Genomic DNA, 25,232 nt, shown 5'->3' on the forward strand with positions numbered 1-25,232 from the left:
ATTCTTTGGCACCATTCCCAAACCAGCCCCATCTGTGGTCCTTGGGACACAGAAGAAAAGGTCTTTCCTGCTGCTGTGAGCATGCTGGCAGTGGCTTGTGCTCTTATGGTGCAAGGGTGAAGTGGGCAAGGATTGCCAACCCACTCCTGGTGGTCTGAAGAGAAGGCAGAGGGAGGGATTGTGCATGGGCATGGTGACTGACTGAAACTGGGGCAGTGTCTCCAGGGTGTTGGTGGTGGAAGTGTGGGGAGGAGCTTGTGTGGAACTCCTGTGAGGGAGGAGATGAGGATGATGCTGTGGTTTCAGTCTTGAAGTAGTGTTCTGCTTGCAGCTGGTATCTTCCCACCCCTGCCAGCTTGGGTGCTTTGTCTGACTGATGTTCTTGGACATCTAAATCCCATGTCAGACTCCTTTCCCTTCTCCCACCAGCACCACTGCCCTCTGCTGCTGTGTGGCAGGACTCAGGAAGGCTCTGAGCAGCCCAGAGTGTGGTGGGTGAGTCTCCTGTGTCCAGGGCTGTGTTGCCTGTTCAGGAGCTGGGACATCACTACTTCAGTGCCCACTTTTCATAGGACTGGAAATTGGACCATGTCAATTTATAGATGTATTAATGCTTCTGTTAGTGAGGACTCTGTTCAAGAATAAATGTGTTGTGGACCCTTAATGCCTTCAAACATTAAAAACATTAAGAACAGACTAAGCTACAGCTGGGCAGATCCTTATTTTGCAGTTTGCTCAGCCCTTCCACTGCTCTCTGCTCAGCTTCTGTGATTTTGCCTTTAACTTAAAAGTCACCCCTACAAAAGTGCTGGGATGGGGCAGAGCCAGGGCTGGTGCAGAGGAGGGGCTGGGGTTGGGCCCAGGACCCTGCTTGCCTGCCCCAGAGCTGTCAGCCTTTCCTAGGCTGCCTTTGGCTGGACCTGTCTGAAACCCAAGCTGCATTCCTGCAGGTGTATAAGGCTGCACTGGTTATTCCATCAGGGTGGCACAGTCTCAAGTAATTGTCATTAATGTCTTTCTCTCTCCCTTTCATGTCTGTGAGTCAAAGGTTGGAGATCTTTACTTGCCAGTTGAAATAGCTCATGTAGACACCAGCTCAAAGTGGGGTTACTCATAAACTCCAGAGGCATTTAAATATTTTATTTGACTTTTGGGCTGCAAAATAGCTTAAGGGGAAAAAAATTAATATGTTCTCTGAAACAAGCACTAGGAAGAGCTTTATGAGTTCCTCATCCTTGCTTTGATCAGCAGTTTGAATTTGGGAATGGTCAGACATGCAAGTATAACCCTAGACTGATGAAGATGGGAGTCCAAGTTTAGATTATGGCCCTTTTTCCTTCAGGGGAGGTATCTGTTATGTGACTGGACTGATGATCAACACAGTAGTTTTCAAAAGCAGCTTGCCACATCCAGTATGTAATTTAGTGTGTTAAAATTCTGGCTGAAAGAGATCCAGGCCAGGGTGCTGGAGAACCAGTTTTGTTCTCAAACTGGAAAAAAGAGAGAGAGAGAGAGAGAGAGAAAACTGACCAGTAAATGGAAGAGTTTTGTTTGTTTATTTCTTAATACAGAGGAATTCTCAAAGGCTAATTGCCCTGAAATATTGGGGAGAAGCCATTTAGGTCCTTTACAAATGCACTTTGTGTTCTGCCAGGCTTAGGCTTTGGGGTGGGGTCTGTGTAGCTGATCTTGCAGGTGAAATAAGAAGGCTGGACCTGCCATGGCCCCTGGGCTAGGAGCAGGACCCTTGGTTCCTGTTCCTGCTCTGCCATCCCAGCCCTGGTGCAGTTCTAGACAGCCTGGTGTTCTCTCCTCTCAGCCTTTCTCTCCCTGCCATGGGACAGTAACTCGTTTCTCATGGAGAAACACTTTATTCCTGTGTGTACTTGGGTAAACCTGCCTTGCTGAGTTCCCAAGTGGTGCTCTCACTGTGCTAATGGATTGCTGCATCTTGACAGGCCTCTTTGCCTGTCACTGTGCAGGCTCTTGGCAGGGTTTGTCTCGTTACAGGCTCCTTGTTTTCCTGAGACACATTTTATGTTCAGTTTGTTAAAATGATCATAACCCCTAATATTTTTGTGCCAATTGTTTCTCAGTGAGGGCAGAGAAATGAAAATCTTTTTCAGGGTCGTGTGCTGTGCAAGCCCTTGTTGTGGGACAGGGAAAGGGTGTATGACAGGGACCTTAAAAAGCTTCAAAACTGAAACTAGAACTAGAGCCCCCTCTTTTCAGCTCTGTGCACACTCTGCTTCCTCTCCAGACTGAGAAGAGAACTTGCTTCATAAAGCTTGGGTTGTTTTTTTTTCCTTTGTAACAGAATTTTCATTATTGTTGTTACTTAGCTTTACCATTTATCATTGTTGTGTAACTCTCCTAGCATTTAAGAAATAAAGGAGAATATAATGGAGTTTCAAGTTAAGGTTGATTTTATTTCTTGCTCTTTGGAGATGATAGCTGAGCTACTAGCCAGCATGAGCTAATTCTTCCCAAGAGCTGTGCAGTGTGTTTCATCTCAGAGCATCCTAAAGTGCCTGACAAAGTGCAGATTAGATGCAATAAGTTATTCCAGTGATTTCAGTATTGTTTCCACATGGGACATCATCATTTAACTTGGTCTGGGGGCCCGCAGACAAACTTAAGCTCTCCAAGTGTTGTATAATTAATAGATCTGCAGCTTTAGAGGGAGTTCAAACCATCTCTCAGAGGTGAAGCCTGGCAGCTCCTCCTTAGTCCATAGTTCTGCAGGTCTAGAAGGGAAGAGAACACATCCTGCTGGAATAGTTAATGGCACAGTTTCATATTGTGCTCCCAGCCCAAATTCCTCTTTCACTTGCAGAACTAACACCTTGCAAAGTTTCTGCTGCACATTCTGCTCTTGGAGGGCTTCCACCCACTGAGTAGTATCCCAGCTGGCATGACAGAGTTCTTCCAGGGACACTGATGGGAACAGCTTGTCTTGCTGCTTGGGTGCCCTGTGCAAGTGCAAGAATTTGAAGGATCAAAACATGGCCATGACACCGAAAGTGGCAAAGAAGTGTATTTAGCAAACCAAGATTATTGACCAGCTTGTCTAGCTCTGGTCAATGTATTATCCTCTCTTACCTGGTTGGAAATCATCCCACAGCCAATGTCCTGCCACTTCATACCCCCTCTTCACCCAGGGCTGGGTGTCATTAGTGCTTTCTGCTGGCAGATTCCAGCCAACAGCTCCACTCTTTGTGATTTCTTACTGGGGCATCTTGTTACTTTTCCCTGTCTCTGTAAACAATGGGTCTGATTTTCCAGAAAAGCAGCTGGGAACAAGGAAAAGCTAATTTCGTAACCACAGGGCCTGCTGTGCAGACCACTGAAATATTTCTTTGTCTTCAACTTGACTGAAATGAAGACCAGATTGTCCCCAATTCCTTTCTGTCTCCCAGTCTGGGGAGAGTGTTACCAGTGGAGAAGGACTGGCCAGTTATGAACAGAACACATTTCTGAGGGGAGGAGGCAGCACTAGGGCCTGAGAGAAGCAGGATAAAGATCCAAATAGACATTCATAGAATGGTTCAGGCTGAAGGGACCTTAAAGATCATCAGGTTCCAATCCCCCTGCATGGGCAGGGACACCTCCCACCAGACCAGGTTGCTCCAAGCCCCATCCAACTTGCCCTTGAACACCTCCAGGGATGGGGCAGCCACAACCTCCCCGGGCAACCTGTTCCAGTGCCTTCCTACCCTCATGGTGAAGAATTCCTAAGAAAAAAAAACTCCACTCTTTCCTAGAGGCCAAGTTTTTCAACATGAATGTGGCCCTCTGCAGGTCAGCAGCTCTGAAGACAATTGCTGCAGGGTCTCCCCTTTAAAAAAAAAAAAAGCTGCAGCTGCTAAGAAGAGGTAAGAGAACCAGAAAATGGCCAAGGAGAAAGCAAATAGATTGAATTATGAGGAGGAGGAGCTGGGATCAACCCAGTGATCTCACTGATGTGTGCATCACATGAAGATGTTTACAATGGCCAAAGGAATTGGTGTGCAACAGTGACTGGTTCTTCATGACTGGCACTGAGAAGACTCCAGGAGAAGTGTTGAGTGTTCATAGCTGCTGTTCTGACCCACAGCCTTTTGTGTATGTGGTTCAGTCCCAACGGGGTTTTTGGAAATGTCACAGAAAACACCTTCTGTGGTTTCTCCCCGGGTTTATTGGCATTTGAATGCAGTGGCATGAAAGCCCTGGGGAGCCTTGCCCAGGAGCTGGGAGCAGGTTGCTGCACTGCAAGTCTTCTGCCTCCCTCTAGTGTTTGATGGCTTTATCTTCTTGTGAACCATCGGGGCCCAGTTCTGCTGCCCAGAGAGGAAGAACAAAAGGGAAATAAAACCTTGCAGGTCTTTTAGACCAGATCCATGAGCAGTGCAGACTGACTTGGTTTGCCTCCTGGGGGTGTGTGCTAGCTTGGGAGCCAGCCAACAGCACCTGCAGTGGGGTTGCAGTCACACCTCTCTGCTTCTCTTTCAGGATCAGCTCCATCTTTAGGTCTTAATTGATGCTAACCTTGCCCGTGTGAGCTGGCAGAATGAGATGGGATCTTTTCCCCAGAGATGAAGAGCAGCTGCATAAATTGTCTTTTTAAATGTGCTGGGAGTCTTCACATAGTGCTTGGTGTTTACAGGGGAAAACTGGGGATCCCTGAAGGTGAGGAGCAGGTTGGCTGACAGTTCCTGTGTGGTTCATTCAGGCACCAGCTTCTGATCCATCCCTTCAATGATAAAATTCTAAAACCCCTTTCTGCTTTTATTTTTAAACAATGGTGATTTTGGATAAAATACTTACAGGAATATAAGGATTAGCCCTACTGATAGGACTCAGTACCCAGATTTTGTGTCTCTAGGTCATTGCTGTCTGGGATCTTCCCTGGCTAATGGGTGTTGTCAGTTTAGTTTCTAACCCATCTGTCCTACTGGCCTCCTTGTAGGGACCACCTGCAGGTGGCATGGGCAGCTGGCAGTAGGTGATGGGAAGCTTGCAGTGATGCCAACCACACTGATCCTGCTGTGTGAAGCAGAAGTCTTCCTTTCCCAGGGTTGACCAACCAACTGAAAATACCCCAAACCTGGTTTCATTGACATGAGTGGCAAAACTGCCCATGGCTGACTCTTGAGAAGAAATAATCCTCCAGGTAAAAGGTGAATTTTGTTTCCTTACAAATCCATTCTTGTAGGTGGATTAAAAATACTCCTGAAATCTCAGAGCTGGTCCCAAGCCACAGCTTCAGTAAGTGCTTTGGTTTTCCTTCTGTCCTATCTCTTTAAACAAATACTTATTTGCTAAGCACCCAGAGTGTGATGAGCTTTCTGAAGTCCCTGAGACAGGCAACAACCCTGTCTATAATTCAAAGGCTGGCTTTTTAAAATGGCTTGCTTATTCTCTGTGTGGTAATGAAGTGCACTGCTATATAAATGAAGAAAAGGGTGAGCAGCTTTTATGCCTCAGGCCACTCTCTGCTCCCTGCAGGGGTCAGCAAGACTATTTGCTCTATCACAGAGAGCACAGCACTAATAGGAAGAGATTTTATGCCTTATATTTATTTTACACTGAAGTGTTAAGGCCTGAACTCTGCAAGAAGCAAGATATTAGCCCTGATGGGCCAGTGGCTTGCTAAGGTGGTGTGTCCTGCATCCCTGTGTCCATTCTTTAATTGGATTAGCTTGTGGTTTGACTGCAATGTGAAAGTGGGTTATCTCCTCCCTTCTGTGCTGGATGGGGACACAGGGAGGTTTTTTGTGAGTCACAGATCCAGTCTTATCATGTCTGTTCCTAGGTAGTCATCTGACAATTATACAACTTGTTATCTTTTCAGTTGTCAAAAGTAAAAGCAGAGCTAATAGAGCAGGGACAGAGCTCTCCACAGATTTAGTCTTTGTGGGGACACCACCTGGGTTGCTGAGGAATTCAGGAGGTCATTAAGCATGAACTGAAGAGACCAAAGGGCTGGATGATAATGTTTTGCCTGAGTTTCATACTGCAGAAACTACATAAAATTCAGTATCTCAGAAAATACAGCTCGTGCTATTTACCCTGTAGCCCTGCCAAAGGAAGCCTTCCCCATCCTTGCTCCAAGATTCTTGTGTGGTGGAATTGATGGATTCATGGCATGTTTTCCATACCAAGAGTGCTCCTGGGTGCTTGCAGAACTGTAGTACGTGCTGCACTAGTTACCTGATGAGGACTAAGGCCATGCCTTGACTTTGCTGTTTATCTTATCTGGTTTGATGACCATACAGGCATGAGTGATATCAGTGTCAGCAGATGAGCAAATCACTGAAGAACCCCAGGGAATGTGATTTTGTAATTGCTTCACTGTGCCAGAAATGACAGCAGCTAGTTGATGATGATCTGGTTTCTCAATACTATGAAGACTTGTTGAGTTGTGGGTTAACCATGGGTAGAGAGGTGCCCAGATCTGGCTCTGCATAGGAGAATTTGGCTCTGGAAGGGGTATTGCTGTGTTCATGTGGTAGTGTGCTGGTGGGATCTGGGAACTGGCAATGATTAAGCTTCCAGTAAACTGAAAAGAACAAATAGCATTAATATTAGCAGACCTTTTGGCAGCCTCTAATGCAATTGGCTCCTCTGTTTCGTGCTGGCAGAAGAATCATCCCAGTGCCACAGGTAATTCAGTCACTGAGCTGTGATTTTCCCTTTCACAGCTGAATATCCTGAGAAGTGTATGTCCTCTTTCTTTGAAAGGGAGAAAGAGAGGATGTCATTAGCTTGGGATTTTCCTGAAGAGGTATTTTTTTTTTAATGAACAAAAGGTTCCTTGAGACCTGAGCACACTGCTCTGAAATCTTCATTTCCTGGCTGTTGTTTCTAGGGATTTTCAGAAAGAATGGTGAACTCTTCCCAAATACATGGTGCTCTAAGGATTTTTTTTTTTTCTCTGGGCTGTGCACTCCAAAATATGTCTCACCTGGTGGCATTGAACAGTGGCTCTTGCTGTCCTGTGAAATTCAAGAGATGATCAGTCTCAAGCTTGCTCTGTGCCAGGCACCTCCATGGGCACAGTGCCCACAGGCTTCCATCACAGCAGCTATTAAAAGCAATTTCATCTGAGCCACGAATGTCTCTCTGCTCCCTTATTAGCATAAGCTGCAGAGAAGCCAACTGCACTGTGGAAAATTTCAGGATCTGCAGAGAATCCATGAGCTCATTGCTTAAAGAGGACCCATCCCACTTCTCAGGGAACACAAAGGGAACCTGCCTGCAGGGGAGGGGAGCCCAAATTCTTGAGATACCTGAAAAACACCCAGTCTGCCTGCCCTCCTGGTGCTGCAGCAGTCAGTTCCCTGCCCAGCTCTCATAGAAATACACCTGAGAGAATGTATTTTGCACCTTGGAAAGAGTTAGAATATAAAGCTTTACTAACTGAGTATAGATCCAGTAATTTACCTCCCTTTTCCTGTTGTCTCGTGGGTAAGGGACAGTAACAGCTTTGCACAGTGCCTAGGGGTCTGTACCTGGAAAATGTTGCCTAGAAAATCAGGAGAGAGCTGCCAGGGGACTAATAGTGCTTCTATAACCCTTTGGGAATGTTTCCTGGGGATGCCAAAGATACTGATGCTTCTACAGAACATCTCCTGTGTGTTGCACTCGGATATATCACTGCTGGCAACAAAAGGACCCAAAGCTGTGTTTGTTTGAAGGGGAAAGGTGTTTTTTTTGGGTTGGATGGGACAACATGGGTTAGTGGAAGGTCATGGCAGGGGTGTGGAACTGGCTGATTGTGGAATCATGGAATGGTTTGGGTTGGAAGGGACCTGAAAGATCATCAGGTTCCAACCCCCCTGCATGGGCAGGGACACCTCCCACCAGCCCAGGTTGCTCCAAGCCCCATCCAACCTGCCCTTCAACACTGCCAGGGATGGGGCAGCCACAGCTTCCCTGGGCAACCTGGGCCAGGCTCTCACCACCCTCACAGGGAAGAATTTCCTCCTAATACGCAACCTAAACCTCCTCTCTTCCAGTTTAACCCCTTGCCCTGTCGCTGTGAGCCCCCTTCCCCCCTCTCCCCTTGGCAGGACCGCTGTTTAGACGTGATCTTAGAAGAAACCCCCTGCGAGACTCGCCAGGAGAGCGAGAAAGAGACCCGGAGATGCGGTGCTGAGGGGACGCGCTTCAGCAGAGCCGGGTAAATAAGGGCGGGGAGAGTCAGGAGATGGTTGGAAGGGTTTGAAGGGGTTTGGGGGGCGGGGGGGGAGCCCCCCGGGCCGTCCCGCTGCGTGTCGCCGCCGCTCCAGCAGGGGGCGCTGTGCGAGGGCATCCCCGCCCGGCCCGGCCCGGCCCGCTCCGCCGCCGGGAGCCGCGGGGGCGCGGAGGGGCGGGAGGAGGCGGGAGGGGCGGCCGGCTGCCGTTCCCGGCGCGGGCAGCTAGAGAGCAGTGCAGGGAGGGAAATCCCGGCCCTGGGAGCTCCCTTCCTGTCGGGGGCGGCTCCGGGACGGAGGCGGTGAGAGGAGCCGAGCGGCTGAGGCCCCGGGCCGCCTGCCCTCCCGCCCTCGCCTCTTCTCGTCTCTCATGGCGGAGACTAAAATTATTTACCACATAGACGAGGAGGAGACCCCTTACCTGGTGAAGCTGCCCGTCCCGCCGGAAAAAGTCACTCTGGCCGATTTCAAAAATGTCCTCAGCAACCGGCCCGTCCACAGCTACAAGTTCTTCTTCAAGTCGATGGACCAGGATTTCGGGTGAGCGGCTCCGGGCCGGCGGGGGCGGCCCGCGGCGGGGCGGGGGGCGGCGGGCCCGGCCCGCTGACAGCCCCGGGAGGGCCCGCAACCCCCCCCCGCAACCCCCGGGGCGGAGGCACCTGCTCCGTGCCGGGCCCGGTGCGGCCCTGCCCGCCGCGCTAGGCCCGGGCGGCAGCCGCCGAGCCCCGGGGGAGCCGCCGCTGTAACATGGCGGCCCGGCCCACCCGGCTTCCCTCAGCCCGCCCCGCCAGCTGACAGCCCCGCCGGGTCCCCCCCCGGGGCCGGGAGGCCTCCGGAGCTCGGCTTCCCCCCCCCCCCCCGCCGGGCCTGGGAGCTGTCAGGCTGGTGACAGGAGGGCTCGGGCTGCAGGTGCGCTGGAAGGGGAAGCCGGTGAGGAAAAAGCGGGTCGTTCCGGGTCTGCGTTGGCTCCAGGTGCCACAGGGCCGGTGGTCGGGACAGCCTGTGCCCTCCCCGCCCTGCAGGTGTGCTCTGCTCCCCGGCAGCGCGGGGCAAGGGCAGGGCCAGAGTTCCAAACGGCCTTTGCGATGGTCTAGGCCACGTTTCTGAGCGGAGCTGCGGGATGTCTGGCGCGGTTCTGGTCTCCACGCGCGCCCGTGGGTTGCGTGACACTGGGCTTGTTTGCAGCCGCGAGAGAACAAACCAGTACAGATCCCTTTAACAGTTTGCCAGACGGTAACTTTCAAAATGTATTAATCCTTTTGTAGCAAAATCACTTCTCTTTGTAGTCCCATCTGTCACCGGCAAGAGAATTTTACATATTTAAATGCCAGTGAAAAAGAGAGCAGGTTTGTGGGAAACTGATACGGACCTGGCTGAAATAACGCTGTGGTTGAGGTGTGAATTTTATGTTTGATGAGATACATCATCCTAGGCATCCTTTTCACATATTGTATAGCCTCTTTCTTATCCCTGAGACCTGAAGCCTTTTATGTTAATTGTGTTTTTGTCCATGGGGGAATGTGGATATTGTTTGTTGACTCATATTCCTAATGTGGCAAGTTGTTAGTATTGGCATGTTACTGTAGGAGTGTTCATGCATTAGCTTCTTGTTTTTCTGGATTGTGAAAACATTTTTTTTGGGAAACAACTATTCAGGCTGCTTGTTTTTAAAGGAAGGTCTTTGAAATTGTCTATTCATAAATTTTTTCTCCTTGCCCCTCAAGTGACAGGGACACGTACCCTGCAGTTGTCAAATAAATTCAAGCTCTAAGTTTATGTGGTGCAACCTCAATAAAGGATGTTGGGTTTGTTGAGACAGCCTGTGCATTCATTGCCACTGCAACAGAAATTTAGTGCTAGGGAATGTAAACTGTGCTGGGGCATGTTGGACATACTAGGAAGATCTCTAACACGTTTGGGCTGTTCTTGATCTTTCAGCAGGTAACAGGATTAGTCACGTAAACCCTGCAGAGGATTCTCTTGTTGGTCTCGAAACTGGGCTGAATGTTGTTCTTCTTGCATTGCCTTGGAAATGGGGATGATGAAGATGAAGGGCTGCAAGTGGGTGATGAGGATTAGGGGCTGTAAATTCTGTTTCTCTTCTTTAAATAGCCTCAAATGTAGTTACTGAGTGCATTAGGGTGGTGATCCTTTGTCTTGAGACAGCTTGAAGGAACTCTGTCGATAGTGGCTTCTGCAAGCCAATAATCTGTCAGTCAGATTGTTGCTTGCTTTTGTTTTGCTTGTCAACCACTTTTTTTGTGAATCCTAAACACTTGTGAAAAGTAGGGAGTTAGAAGCAAACACATGAATCTTGGCTGCCTTAGCAAGTGTTAATAGTAATATGGGCTTTTTTTTCATCATCTTCAAACTGGCTTTTTTTTAGATTGTGTTTTGAATAGGTAATTATAGATGCAGTTGCCATTAACCATAGCAAAATTGTGTGTCTGTTTTCTACTTTATGTGCCCGAAAATGTCCTCCAAAGAAACTCTTTCCCTGTGTGTTCTGTAAGTGGTACTTAGGCTTCAGCTGCAGTAACATTTTGGTTTTCAGTGCAGTGTTCTCCAGCTCTACTGTTCTGTTCCCCACATGGCTGCCTTGGCGTGGGGACTGCTGCTTGGCAGCTCCCTGTGTCAAGCCCAACGTGGAGTGAAAAGTACTTCTTGTATTAGGAAAACAAATGTTCTCCTGGAGAAGTGGAGCCTCCTTGAGAAGCCAGTGATTGGGAACTGACTTTGCAATGTTGCACATGTTGTTGTAATTAAGGCACAGCCTTTCCTGGATCCTGAAATCATGTAGTGAATAATTGTGTTCAACAGTGGATGTGTTGAATTGCTTCCAACCATGAAAGATAGAGTTGTTAAGGGTTGGAATGGTGGGGTTGGCTTGGGGATGTGGAGCCATATCAAGCTGTTATGAAATGCAGTCATGTGTTTGGTGTACCTGTGCTGAGACACCAGCCTGCTTGCAGCTTTGCCTCTGGGAAGCGGCAGGAGCGACATATTTCCTTCTGAGCTTTGGATACAGTTTAATTTACTACTCTGCCTTGCAGTCCTAACGTTACACTGTTACTAAAGCTGTGAAAATAGATAAAATGTGGAACCCTCATCCTGATTCTCCTGGAGGTGTTACTTTGATATGAAAAGACTTTTTCCTGTGCCATTTCGTTCTCGAGGGCAGCTCTTGATGGGATGGACTTGTCATTACTCTGAAAGCCCAGGCTTTCCTACTGCCTCCATCTGTAGATAGGTTGTTTCTAAGGTGCAGGATGTCTAACTGTGTTCTGACTTTAAGACTCAACCCTTGGAAGTCCTGTGGAGCTTCTGTTTTTATTCCAGTTGGTGGGAAATGAAGCAGGGATGTTACAGGAGCAGACTCTTTAATGTGATAGTGCCCACCAGCAATGACATTTAGAAAAGCTGGTATTTGTGATATGTTTTTTATAGACAAGGAGCTGTTTTATTGGCTTGCTTAGTTGCTCACAGCCACTGATTCTTTATTCTCAAGGGGAAGAGCTCGGAGATCACTTCTCATCACTGAAATTGTTGGTTCTAAGGTTACAGCCACACACATCCTTGCAATAATGTATAATGCAGTTTTGTTGATTCTCTGATGACTGAAAAATGACCAACAATACATCCAAAAATAAAGCTATAGTTTGTGATGTCTGGGCTCTCATGACTGAAACTCTGACAGCTGCATAAACTGTGTGGGATCCAAATGATTCATAACAAATCTACGTGATGGATCCTATAAGAGGAATTCCTATCTGTCTGCTTTTAAATATTTGGTATTTCCAGAGCTTTTCTTGTAAAACACTAACTTCCATAAATGCAAAATTAATAATGTATATGATCCAGGCATTCCCATAAGTTATGTCTTTTAACTTTGCTGTTCAATACTCTACTTGAAGACTCCATGCTACTGTTTGGTCTCTGGTCAGCACAGGATGCTCCCCTGTGACATGGTTAGAGCAGGAGACATTCAGGGGAAGAACCTGAAATAGGTGATCTGTGCAAAAGCTCATCCTGAGAAACACACTCCTGGATTGTTCTGGCTTCCTTGGCTCTGTTCAGCCAACATGTCACTGGGGCAGGAGCTGCTGGTGTGTCTTTCAGTACTGCAGGGTAGGAAGAACAAGCCAATCTTAGGCCCTGCAATCATTGTCCATCAAATACCAGAGTATGTCTGTTCTGCCATCCTTCTGGGTGAAGTTCAACTCCTCATTCTTTCCATTGTGTGAACTAATACTATTTTGATTATGCTTCTTCAGGGAGTACTCTTGAGGAGTGGCTCTTTAGGCATTCCTTTGGTATCAGCAAAATAACTTCCTTTTAAACTGTAGTTTTAGGTGCAGTGGGTTTTGTGCAGAAATGGATTTTCTTGGTACTTGGTGTGTTGACAACTAGTAAGCAGCTGTGATTTAAAGCAGCAGGAATCTGGTTTGGGATTGGGATTATGAGCTGAATGGGGCAATTTTTTATAGAAGAGGAACATGACAAACACTGTTGTGTTTTTTTTTTCTGGGGCAATGTAACATTAATGTTTCCACCTTTGCCCTAAGAGGAGAAGCCCTTGCTTAGCTGAGAAACAGGAGTCCTGATTGATAAATGTCTAGCTATGAAGAAGCAGAAAAACTTAATCACTAGGACAGCTTTTAGAGATGAGATGCTAAAAAAACACCCACGGAATATTTTTTATGGAGACAAATGAAAGTAGGAGTTGCCTGTTTATCACTGAGGCTTAGACAATTGATGCTTAAAGTGCCATCTGGACATTGGACATAGATAATTTAAAAACCAGAAAGTTGATTTGTGTGTTTTATTTGCAGAATTGTGGGCTCATTGAGTTGGACTATGAAAGCTGTTGTACAAATCCAGCAAGGAAAGTGGAAGCCTTATTTCTGTCTATTCTCTGTCAATCAGGTGCCACAAAGTTCCAGACACTGAGCTGGCCAAACTCAAAAGGTTTTGGGCTGAGTTTTGTGCTTGGAAAACTGTTTCTGTTCTTATTCAGGGATAAGGCAGGATACTAGACAAAACTCCCATGCAAGTGGGATTCTGCCTTCTGCTATGTAGTAGCAGGAGTAGTAAGAGCATAATTTTGGATTGGGTTGTTTTGGGTTGGTTATTTTTTTTAATGGTAGTTCTTGCAACAAAGATTTTAATGAGGTATTTTTGCTGGTGTTTTTAAGGAGATCCCCTCAAGACTAAAGAGCAACATGAAAGGATGCCTACTCCATTCTTGTTTGAAAACTGAACAAGCAGGTGACAGAGGCTGATATAGGTCAGTTACAGGTAGGAGTCTGTCTTTTTTGAAACAGAATAAAATAAAGGCAAGTGATTCATATTTGCATTAGAAAATATGGAGCCTGGTAGACTAATGTGCGGAAGGGACATGTGCTAAAAATAACAGTTGAGAAGAATGATCTTTGCTGCTCTGTGACAAGGATTGATGCCCACAGAATGAGTCTGTATGGAGCAGAACTAGGCAAGAGGATGTTGAGGATGTGATCACAGCTCTGGCAGGAATTTTAGCTGTATAAATAGAGTATCTCAGAAACACAGACTGCAAGGCTTAAACATAGGCTGGATGTGAGGCTCTAGGGAGCAGTCAGAATTCAAGACAATGTCCATGTTACTGGTCATGGGCAGGTAGATGAGCAGATAAGAAGAGGTGTGCCATGGAACTTTTAGCTTTGAACTGTAAGCAAGATTATCTTTACAAAGCAACCACATAGAATCTCCCTCTGTGTGCTTGCTTTTCCCATATGCATCTTTGTCTCCTCCCTGTTGAGTCTCTTCTACCCGCAGTGTTATTGAGGGAGCAGGGTATTTTTAGGAGGGGCAAATGAGTAAGGAAGTAGTTCCACGAGGGTAGAACTAATGAAAGGAAATTTCCTTGAGTTTTGTGTCCTTTCTGTGTTAACCCTCTGTCTTTTCTCTGTTACCTCAGGCTGCTTCATCACTTGGTAGATATTCAGAGGTCTGAGATACAGTTAGGCTGAAAAAAACTCAGCATTTTACTTGGACAGAAGGTTAAAAAGGGTTGGGACTTCAACTGGCAATGCAGTCACATAATTTGCCATATAGATCCCTGGAAATGCCTGTGGCATGTTTACTGGAAATATCTCCTGGATCGCAAGCGTGGTTGAACAGATGGAGCAACAAATGGATTTCTTTTAAAGATATTTTTTATCCAGTGACCTTTTTGGCCAGGTTTGCCTCTCTGTAGGCTAGAAAGGAATGATTTGGCAACAGTCAAAGCTGTCTTCAGGTCACACTAGGACAGCTGTTCCCTGGGATGTAAACAGGCATCACTGACCAGGAAAATGAATGCAAGGCATGTCACAACCCATGGCCAAGATTCATGACCCTCCTCTGCTGCTGCTGCCAGCTTCTCCTTGGGAGGCTATAACAGGGTATGTGGCAGCACTGAAGCTCTGTTTGGGATTGATCCAAAGCCTGGTGAAGTCACTAAAAGCCTTTCTCTGAAATACATTGAATTTTGAGCCAGTTTCCAGCTGAACTGTCCTGTCGCATGGACAATACTGGTGCAAATATGTAACTTGCAGTGAGTGCAGTGGGAGCAGAAAGCTTTTTAATGAAGCCTTTCTTCAAAAAGCCCACAGATGGTTAGGTAGATTGAGTTGGATTTTTATTAGTTCTTTGAAACAGCTGATAAAACTGGGTATGGTGACTCAGACTTTACAGTTCAGTGGGTCGATCGTGGTTCTTTCCAGTTTTCATTCCACTCCACAGGGTTTGTTGCACGCTTAAAGACTGGGAAGGTTGCAGAAGTCTTGGTGTGCTGTTGGTGGAGCTCAGAAGGGAAGGCCAAGTTTCACCTTGATTCAATCAAATAATTCTGGAATAATATTCTGAAAATAGGGATTACTAAGAGCAGTCCTAGGCCTGAGTATCTGGATCAGCAGCAGCCACACAGAGGCCTGCAGGGGGATTCTTAAGACTGGAAGGGAGGTTTCATCAATACCTGCAGAAAATTGGGGTACTGTGGAAGAAAATGGGTGGTTGCAAAGTTAAAGCACTGAATTGAGACTAGGAAAATAGAAAAAAAAAATGTATCCAGGCACAGATTTAGGCTTGGAGACAGTAGAGTACTTGGAGACACTGAAGTGTGCTGAATTGAGGCCTGTGTTAGCTGCTTGCCTGGTGAGAATAGCCTTTATTTCTCCCAGCTTTGCCCCATTTTCTCTGCTGAAATTTATAAACTTTCTGGAGACTGTGGGTCTTACTATTTATGTTTATACAGCATCTAGCACTGTGGTGCTTTTCTGTTTGCTGACATCAGAAAGCACTATTGTAGTACAAATAATAAAAATATGTATAAGAACACCAGCCTAGTAGACCTCAAAGCTCATACTTTGTAACCACACCAGGTTAGCTTACACATACTTTGCCAAACTGATTCTGATAGCTGTCTACAGCACAAGTCACTGCTTATTTTAACGTCCCAACTGTAATGTAATCTAAATATTTAAAACAACCACTTTTTCTGCTGGAACCTGAGGACTGCTCTGCACTGAGGGTGGAGTATGTTATATTTATTAAAAGCTAATGCTATGAAAACATGCTAAAGGGATACATCAGGTTTGGTCTGCTTCCTGTGGCTAGTGATCGGCAGTGAGACAAGTTAGAAAAACAAGTTTACTACTGTTCATTTAATGAACACCTCCACATAGTGTATGCATAGTTTTGTTTTTCCTTTTTCCAGTGCTCAGGTAGACTTGTTTTGGCTTAAGAATACACACACAGACTGTACAGCTGTTGGAAACATGAACCATCCCAATAGGATTCAAGTTCAGCAACTTATTTGTGAGCTTGCTGTATCTCTAATTAAAATTTGCCTGTGAAGTAGGTTGAATTAAATGGGATTTATTTAATAATAATTTTTGAAATATCACCATTCTAGCCTGACACAGAAGAGTGAACAGGCAACAGAAGAAATCCAGGTGCACCAGGAGGAGATCCACATTCAGCACTTTGAAACTAACCATAAAGAGCAATGGAATTGATAAAAATTTTGAATTAAGGAATTAATTTATGTACAGTGTTAAATGAAGGAGAGAGGAAGAAAAGTGACAAGTTTTAAACTCACTGAGTCAAGGCAGTGTCTAGAAGAGTTTTATTCCTATTTTCAGTCTGTGTGGGAAGAGAAAGAGGGCTTGGGAATTCTGTGTGCCTTGGCCACCTCTTTTGTGAGCTCTGGAGATGAAGCCAGCCCCTGTCCTTCCTGTGCCCACCAGCTCACCCTGAGGTGAGCCAGTAAGTTCTGTTCCTTCTGCTCTGACATCTGACTGAAGCAGCTGAACCCTACCTGCTGAAACCCTTGGAGAGCTTGAGAAGAAGGCTCAGAAAAGTGGCAGTGCCCTTTGAGTGACACAGGCTGCCACAGATAACCTTAATTTCTCCTTTGTTCCTTGAAATCTAGTTTTGCCCTTGCACTGGCAGGACTCAGCCTGTTGTATGAGGAGCAAGCTGTGCTGTTGCTGATCCTTTGTTTGAATGTTTTGGGTAGCTTGACTGTATAGAATAATGGAGATGAGCTGAACAGCCTCTGATAGCAATGGACACGGCTCTGAATTGACACAGATTGATACTGCTTGGTCTTGTAGTTATTTTTTAAAAAAGCTTATTTGTGCCTCATGATTACTCTCTTATTTACCCCACAGTTTGCCTTCTTTTTGCATAAGGATTTCCCTGTAGTTACTGAAGCTGAAGTTTGTAAACTACTACGTTGTACTGAGCAGAGGTCTTTTCTGATGCAGTTTAATGGCTAATTACTTAGGATGTCCAGGATTGTATCTTTTTTTTTTTGGCTATGTGATTTATAAAGAAAGAGGGTGCCTCATTTTTTGCTCAGCGTCTACTTTATGTACTCTAATTGTGTTATAACATGGCAATAATTAAGACAGGCCTTCGAGGGATGCTTGGGTGATCTGCAAATGAATCCTCTTCTGTGTTAGTCTTGAGTAAATGTCAGAATACTGTGGCCTTCAGTAGCCAATATTTTAAAATCCCTCAACATGTAGCTAATGAGAAAACCAGATGTAAATTCAGCTTAAGCACAGCTATTTGTTAAGAATTTTGCAAGATGTAGTCTATGAAAGCCCAGTTTGAAAGAACTGACTGTTTTCAGACAAGACACACTGAGTAGGAGGATTGGGAAAAATAAAAGAGGGAGTAAAGCATTCCTGGCTATGTCTAATATCAGTTTTACTGTTTGTTTAATCTCTGCTTGTTTTTATTCACTTGGTTGGGGTGCTGAATCTGGACAGATGATTAAACTCATCTGATTTTCTTGTCCCAGCAAAATATGTTGTTTTTTTCATAATCATTTAGGGTAGGTCTAACTCTACTTCCAATTAAGTCAGAGGAAAACCATTCCTGAAAATTTCACCATTACTGTTCAGAAATACAGTCTTGCCTTGCTTATCCAAGGCAGGGTTTGGGGTGTTTTTTTTGGTCTTATTTTTCTTCTGTTCAAAGATGTAGCAGTAAATGCAGGCAGTGTGGCTTTTAAATTGGTCTGCATTGTTAGTTTAGCTCACAAAGCTGGTATAGCAGTTGGAAGCCTAACAGTAATTGAATCAAAATGTCTGTTTGAGAGCATGTTGCTGAGAAGAAAATATATGGAAGTTGTAAAATGGCCTTTCTCAGTACAATCATAACCAAACAGTCTTGGTCTTCAGTTCTCTCAGCATTGACCAAAGGTGTGGAGACTGACTTGAAGTGGTAGCAGGAATTGTTGTGGGATGTCCTGTCCCTGGTACAATGGGCCTTGAGAAAAAGTAGAACTGAGAAGGAACCAGCCCTGTGTTAGCAGTGTTGAGAGTGCAGGTCTTCACTTCTGCATCCTGCAATGCCACGATACACAGGTTGGCTTCAAACATGCTGAACTCTTCCTCATGGCACAGAGCTGTGCTAGGTGTAATCCATCAATAGTTAAAGTATTTTGGAAGATGTTTTCATGATTTTAGCTGATCTAAAAATCAATGTTTTAAACAAGCCAAATTCACAGGAGATATTCTCAAGGAATCTGCATCTGTTGGTAGTAATATCTGATATTTTTTTATTCCCCTCTGTGTCCATGGCAGCTCCCACTGTTTTCTGACCCTCTTTTACTTTGAGAATATAGAAAACAGAAAATTCCTCTCCTCACACACCCTCCAAAAGTTGGCAGATAGATGATCTTCTTCTGGAGGAAAAAAAGAAGAGGTCATCTTTGCTCTCTGGAAAATCTGCAAGTCTGAGCTGCATCCAGCTGAGATATTAAATTTTGCTTGTTTTCCCAAGCATGATAATAACCTTGAGGTGAAAGGTACCACTTGGACTGAAACTTCCATCCATTCCTGGGTAGGTCACTGTCTTTTCTAGCAGAAATACAGTGTCTTATCAAAATGCAAAAGCCAATTTTCAGTCATCCTTGTTCCTACATGGAAGAAAAGTGCATCTGTAGCCATCTTTATTTTTTATTTGGTCAGATTGCTTCGTCCTCTACATGTGTGTATTAGGACATAATATAGTGAAAACACACTCCCATCTGAGCTGAAGAATACAGAATTTCCAGCCTTGTGCATCTCTACTTTATAAGCAGAGATCCTGGAGGTGAACTGGTTTGTCACCTTGGGACTTTTTTCCAAGGGTACCTGGCACTTCAGAGACCTCGTTAATTGTGCTGCTACTGCTATTGCTTCATCTGTTGTTTGTCTTTTGGTAATCACAGCTTTTAATTGCAAGAAGAAAATACCTGGTGAGAGAGGGTGGAATGCTGAGAATCCATGTGTTTCAGGCACAAATGGTTGGTCGTGGCTTGTCCATCACTGCTGGCTCTTTGGTGCTGAGTTTTAGAATCCAGACAGATCAGTGAATTGGGTCCTGAAAACACTGCTTCAGAAGGACAGTCTTCCTGTTGTACTGACTCATGGATAAAATAAGTCTGTGCTTGAGCCAGGTTTCTCCTGTCAGCTCCACTGACACAAATGGATGAGTCCTTCCACAGTGAGTATCACTGCTGAGGTGCTGAGCACTGAGCAGGTGCTGAGTGGGGACGTGGCAGGAGCACATAGTTCTCTGGATCTTCTGTTATCCCTCTAGTTCATCATCAGAGCTAAGAGAAGACTTTAAATGTCCATTGTAAGGGCAGGTAAAGCTTTGAAGGACAGGAACTGCTTTTTTCCGTCTGATTGCTTCTTGCCTTTTAGCAAAGGACATTTGGGTTGGCCTGCCACTAGAATGCCATTTTCTAAAGTAATTAAGCACCAACTCATGGTTTAATGAGCGTGTTGGGAAGGGGGAGGATGTCAGTGGTGATTTTGCTGAGGCTGTTTTGGGGTGCCAGTTCTCAGAGAAGACTACTGGAGGCTTGTCCTCTGGTTTCTGCTGTAGAGTTTAATCAGTTGAGACAAGCTGCTGAGCAAATACAGAGGAATTCACAGTGCTTGAGGAAGGAATGACCTAAATAATTGCCCTATGATTCTGTTGTGCCTTATTTCCATGTGAAATGTAACTAACTGAGGGAATGACCATTTTTTTTGTTGTTATTTCAGTGGCCTTGGTAAGACAAAATAGGACAATCATTTGGGAGGATGTGCAAAGCATACAAAACATGATACTCTGAGGTTGGGCTGGATGATCTTGCAGGTCTTTCCCAACCTGGACAATTCTGTGATTCTCCATTCAGTTATTGGATGGAAATACTTGAGGATAATAAGAGAACCCCTTATGCCATGGACTTGCTCTGGCTTATTTTGGCAATAATATCATTGGTGAAGACTATGGTGAAGACCATGCATGTCTGATCAGCAGGAGAATGTCTGGTTTGGATGGAGGGTGTGTGTGTGTCTGCTGCGTGGTGTCCTATTATTAAAGATTTCTCTTCCCTTTCATTTTGCTGAGTGGCAGAGAGGCTCTTTCTCCTCCCTCTGCCCATTGCTTTTTGGCGGCCGTTGGAGTAGAAGTTTTTTGCAATGACCAGCTTCAGTGGTTGTTCCATTTGTGCCCAGTTTTCCATTGAATTTACTATTGGGGTTGAATTATTAAAACGATATAAATGTATAAAACGAATTTGCAGATGCAGAAAAGAATGGAGCTACTATAAGAGTGGGTTTGTGAGGCTTTTTGGGGTTTCTTGTTAAATATGTTTGTTTCCAGTTGTTATATATGATTTATTTTAGTTATAGACCCAAATTGGAAAATAAAAAAAGGTACAGTAAATGGGACAAAGCTAATTGAGGCCGAAGACTTGCCTGGTACAGGGATGAGGAGGGAGCAAGGATACATGGCAAACTTTTTCTTTATTTGAAAAAGAATATGCAAAGAAGTGTCTGACATTAACTACATTTTGCTCTTTCTGAGGAAGAGAGCTGCACAGTGGTGGCAAGATATGAGTGCTGCAGAAAACATGAATATTTAGGAATTCCTGGACCAGCTATGTTGTTTCTAACAAGAGGTGCTGGTTAAACTCTTGAATTCAAGGGAGAGGTTGGATTTCTGATGTCATGGGGAAATGTGGGGATACTGAGTCATTAGAGATTGTTGAGCAAGTGCAGTGCTTGGAGACATGCTTGACAAGTTTCTCATTTCAGGCTACGCAGCAATACTCACTGGCCTTAGTGGTAGTAGAAACCAAACCTGAAATGGTGCAGAATGTGCCTTCCAAACAGCTCTGAGTGTTTGGAATGAAAGTAAACTAAGCAGTGGCCTTGGGGCCTGTGCCATGTGCAGCTGGAGGTCGTGGTGACTCTTCCACAGTGTGTCGTGATCAACTTTGAATGAAGATAATGAAAGGTTTCAATGCAGAGTGAATTTATTTGTTGTTCTCAGTGCTGTTTCAGGTCTCTACCTACAGGGTACACAGAAACCCTGTTCCTCCTGTGGTAGTAGATAGATGCATCTGAAGTAGAGTGATCAAATAGTTAATGTGACAAAGCCTGCTTCTTCTGTCTTTCAAATTGTCCCAGCAGGGGTTGCATTTCATGGTTGACATTAGCCCTGCTGTTCCAGCTCCTGCTTTCATATCCTGCTTTTCATCCCTCTCTCTCCTTACGTTTTTTAATACCTCTCTTATTCAATGTGGTTAATAAGCAAATTTGTCATCTGCTTATTTTTGTCTTTGCTAACCCCCCCTACCCTCCTGTTCAGACCAAATTAACAGTAAGCCAGTGAATTGAAGATAATGCTACTGTGAATTATCCTTTGCTGCAGGGCAGCTTTGTATTTGTAGTGCCAAGCTGACTTCAGTGTGTGTGACTAAAACCAGGCAGAGTGAAAAAAAAACCGGGATTTTCTTTCCTGGCAGGAGGGGCTCATGGGTGTTGAAGGGCAGTGACTGAGCTTTAGGAGGGACCTCCTTGACAGGTTCTTTCTGTGGGGACATGTTGGACTGGTCTGTCTTGGCCTTGCACTGTGAGTTGTTGCATGAATTGCACTTGCTCTTTGCAGTTGTGAAAAGGTGGTAGAGATAAAGCCAGCATGGTACTTGTTTGTACAGGGAGGGATTCTTTGTGAAGATGGGTGTTGTGTTTGGTGACACATAGTGTAAGCTCCTAGAAAGAAAACAGCCCTTACTCTGGAGAACTTCCATTTCATAAACAGATTAGGAGAGAAATCCATTAGGGTGTTAACCGTTCTATCCTTTTTAAGGAAGAATCTTGTTTTTTTCTTTATGTGAAATAAAAGTGAAAATAATGGAAAACAAGTGAGTAGAAGTTATAGTCACTCTCTGCTCAAGTTCTGGGACCATGACCTGGGATCTACTGGATACAAGAACAAATTTATTATGTAATTATCTAGCCAAGCCTGGCAAACTGACTGTGGGTTGCTTCCAGTGATTGCTTCTGGGTGCAATTGGTTTTGACAACCTCGAGTCTATCACTGTCATTCCAATAAAATGTGTTGCTTCAAATTAAGCAAAATAACACCTTTCTTCTTTTTTACAGTCCTAGTAACTCTTGGGTCTTATTGTTCATTTCTCCATTAATCCTGAGGGCTTCTAAGGGCAGTAGCAGTGGTGATTTGTCTCTGGATTCCAAGCTGACAAGAAGCTTTAAAATATGTCAGTTAATGATTGTGGCACTGTGAACTCTCAGCAGCAGATTGAATATCATAATTAGAGCTCTGTATGTTTGATTTCTTTGGAGCAATGTCAGACACATGAGGAAATGGCTTTATAATGCTGTACACAGATGGGACATTCTTGTGAGCTGTCATCACCTTGGGGATCCAGTAAGGTTTAGTGGTGGTGGCTTTTGGGTGGGCTTCTAGGTTGGAAAATAATGCTGTGCATGTTGGATTTTTTTGAGCAGTTGGTTCAGCTTCCAGTGCATGGGTATTTAGCAGTAGCCAAGGCACCACCATCCCTTGGCCTGGTGTTGATGGCCTCAACAGCCAGGGAAAGGTTGAATCTGTTTCTGAAGACATGTCTGCTTGGTTCCTCCAGGGACTGATGGTTTGAGGAGTACTGTCTATAATTTCTTGTTGGATGAGTGGAAGGTTTCATTTTTCAGGGGTAGGAGTCTGCTTAAACTTGGTTTGAGTTGGTAGTTTAGTTGACTCTCTTCTCCCTCCTGGAAAGTGCCCCTCTCATTCCCTCCAGCCAGTACTTCTCTGCTGTTCTGTCCTCACAGGACACCAGATGTCACATTTTCCTCAACTTAGCAGTCCACCATGCATCTATAAAAGGATGTGTGAGACAGGCATGGGTCCAGTGCTGCATGTGTTGAATAAATGTGTTTCTCATTTTCAGTACTTATCCTAAGAGTTTGCCTCAAATATTTCCTTCTTTACAAATTTATTTTGTTATTTAAATCTTAGGCATTTGAGTATAAGTTGTAACTGCTGGTGAAATCACCTGCACTGCTGGCAAGTAGTCGAAACCATTACTCTATTAAAGGCACAGAACTAGATGTTACCAACTCTCTTTGGCTGCTCCTGTAAACCTGTCTTTTAAATATAGCATTAGCTCTTAAGAATTTATTTTAATTAGTCACAGAACTACCTTGACTTTTCCTTGCCAAGACTGATAATTTCTCACAGTCATATATTCTTGTTCTTTGAGATATCTTCTTTGTACTTAGAGCAGCCAGGTAAAATAAATAAAAACAATGGAGATGTGCACACCTGTCAGCTCATGAAATCTTAAAACATTCTTTTCTCTAAGGATAGTAAGTAAAGTAAATGAAAATGCAAAACAAAATCAGCTTTTGGAAATCTATTACTCCTTCCCTAAGGAGTTAAGGGTAACCCTCTCCTGAGGGTTAAGCTGTAAGTGTAGATGTCAGGTAGCATCCCAAAAAGTGTTCTGTGGAGGCAGTACAAAAAAGCTGAACTTTTATGAAACCTGTGTTATCAGAAGAAGCTGTGTCTGAAGGGATGGAGGCACAGTGCTACTGGGGAACAGTGTCTGCCAGGGCAAAGTCATGTAACCATCATTTTGGAGAACCTGACAGTGCCTCCCGTTGTTGCTGTGTTTTCCTAGGGACAGATTTCCTCTTGAAAATAGTGACTCAGGACATGGTCAGAAGGTAGTATCTGTGTTCAAAAGATAACTGAGCCACTGCTGAGGTGTATGAAACTGTTAGCCCTCTTTAAGATGCTGTGGAAGAGGTAGTTGCTTAATGTGTATTTCTGATTTCCTCGCCAGACAGACTGACTTTGAGGAGGATTTTTGGTGGCTTATTGGATACTGGTTTTAAAAGCAACAGCTAAACCTGTGCCTGTGGATAAGGTACTTGGCATATCTTGAGCAAATTTGAACAACTAGTCTGTGTTTCAAAGTTTAATTCCCATCCCTGCTCCCCCTGTTCTCATCCATGCTGTCTCCTTTTAATGGCTTTGTTTTCTCTCTTTAGACTCCAGGGATCACTAATTAAGAAATCAGCCTCTGGTTGGTTGGATAACTATTGGCAACTGCTGCAGTTAGAGCTGCTGGGCTTCCCCAGACTCTGACAGAAAATGAGTAAAGATAGGAACACAGCTGTAAGAGAAGAATGGACAGATTACAAAACCACTGGGATTTGGTCTTTTCTTATCTGGCTCTGCCAAACAGCAGGATGTATTTCTCAGTGAAGTCAGAATTAGGAAATGACAAAGTGGAGTTTTACTCCTGAGAGATGCTATCGGTATCCTCCTGCAAAAATAGGATTTGGAAAGCCTGAGTAGCTGCTAAGGATTTTTGATGTGGATTCGTTGAGTTGGAGCTGTTCAGCCCCTCTTCACTGCATTTGCAAGAAAAGCAGCAATGAAGTCAAATTTCACAGCTTACTGCTTCCAGTCTTACCTGCTCTTGATGTTCAGTCAATTGAAAGTCTGACCTGTGAAGAGCTGCTTTGACTTCTGGGTTGTAGCACAGTTGGTCCATATGGTTTTGGTGCTTGTGACCACTACGAGTTGAATTTGGGCTTTTCTCATGACTTGGAGCTTGATGTGGCAAACAGCTTTTCTTGTCTGGTAGGATTTGGAAGCAATCTGCAGCAGCCCTGCTGTGTGTCCCAAGTGCAGTTCTAGGCAGCCCAATACACATACACAGTCTGGCCTCTTCAGGGAAGTTTGTTCTCAGTGCTCTGCCTGTTCTCTGGGAAGAAGGTAGGAATCTTGGCTGTGCATATGGAGCCAGTGCATGCCTTGTTGTTGTCAGGGCCCAGTGGCTTAGGAATTTTCCATGACAGGAAAATACTGAGCTTGATGAAAGATGAATGATGCAAATCTAACAACTCTAGTAATAGGGAGAACTTATAATTTCTTCCCAATTTCAAACCCAGCAGTCTTCTTGTTGTGATGAATGCATACATGAAGCATTCCTTAGGGATGCTGCCTGTCATTTCACAGTGCATGCAGCTATTCAAGATGTATTCTAGACACCAGTTGAGCATGGTGAGGAAGCTGTGCTCTGCACAGAGGATGTGGCTTCCCAGTGTTTATGCTCATAGTTCCCTAGGGAGTTGGGTTATACTGGCTCATGCCTTATATTAAAGTAGAAAGGCTGCCAGTTATGTTGGTTTTGGCTCCACCTCTGGGTTGTGCTGTCTGGTGTCA

At 44.8% G+C, this 25,232-nt stretch overlaps 1 protein-coding gene and 1 long non-coding RNA gene across 4 annotated transcripts in view; one reads left to right on the plus strand and one right to left on the minus strand.

Moving 5' to 3' along the window:
- Positions 1 to 2,403: 2,403 nt before the first annotated feature.
- On the minus strand, positions 2,404 to 8,689 carry LOC127392812 (uncharacterized). The gene is made up of 2 exons (XR_007891338.1): positions 8,599 to 8,689; positions 2,404 to 2,972 (listed from the first exon to the last, which is right to left on the minus strand). It is a non-coding gene; the product is annotated as an uncharacterized LOC127392812 (long non-coding RNA).
- DVL1 (dishevelled segment polarity protein 1) overlaps positions 8,370 to 25,232 on the plus strand; it is a 73,661-nt gene continuing 56,798 nt past the window's right edge. For all 3 annotated transcript variants that reach the window (XM_051637164.1, XM_051637165.1, XM_051637166.1), the window contains exon 1: positions 8,370 to 8,717. In XM_051637164.1, the coding sequence (XP_051493124.1) occupies positions 8,548 to 8,717 (170 nt within the window). In that variant the 5' untranslated portion in view covers positions 8,370 to 8,547. The remainder of the gene's footprint in view (positions 8,718 to 25,232) is intronic.

This window comes from Apus apus, chromosome 20, assembly GCF_020740795.1.
Source record: "Apus apus isolate bApuApu2 chromosome 20, bApuApu2.pri.cur, whole genome shotgun sequence".
Classification (NCBI taxonomy): domain Eukaryota; kingdom Metazoa; phylum Chordata; class Aves; order Apodiformes; family Apodidae; genus Apus; species Apus apus.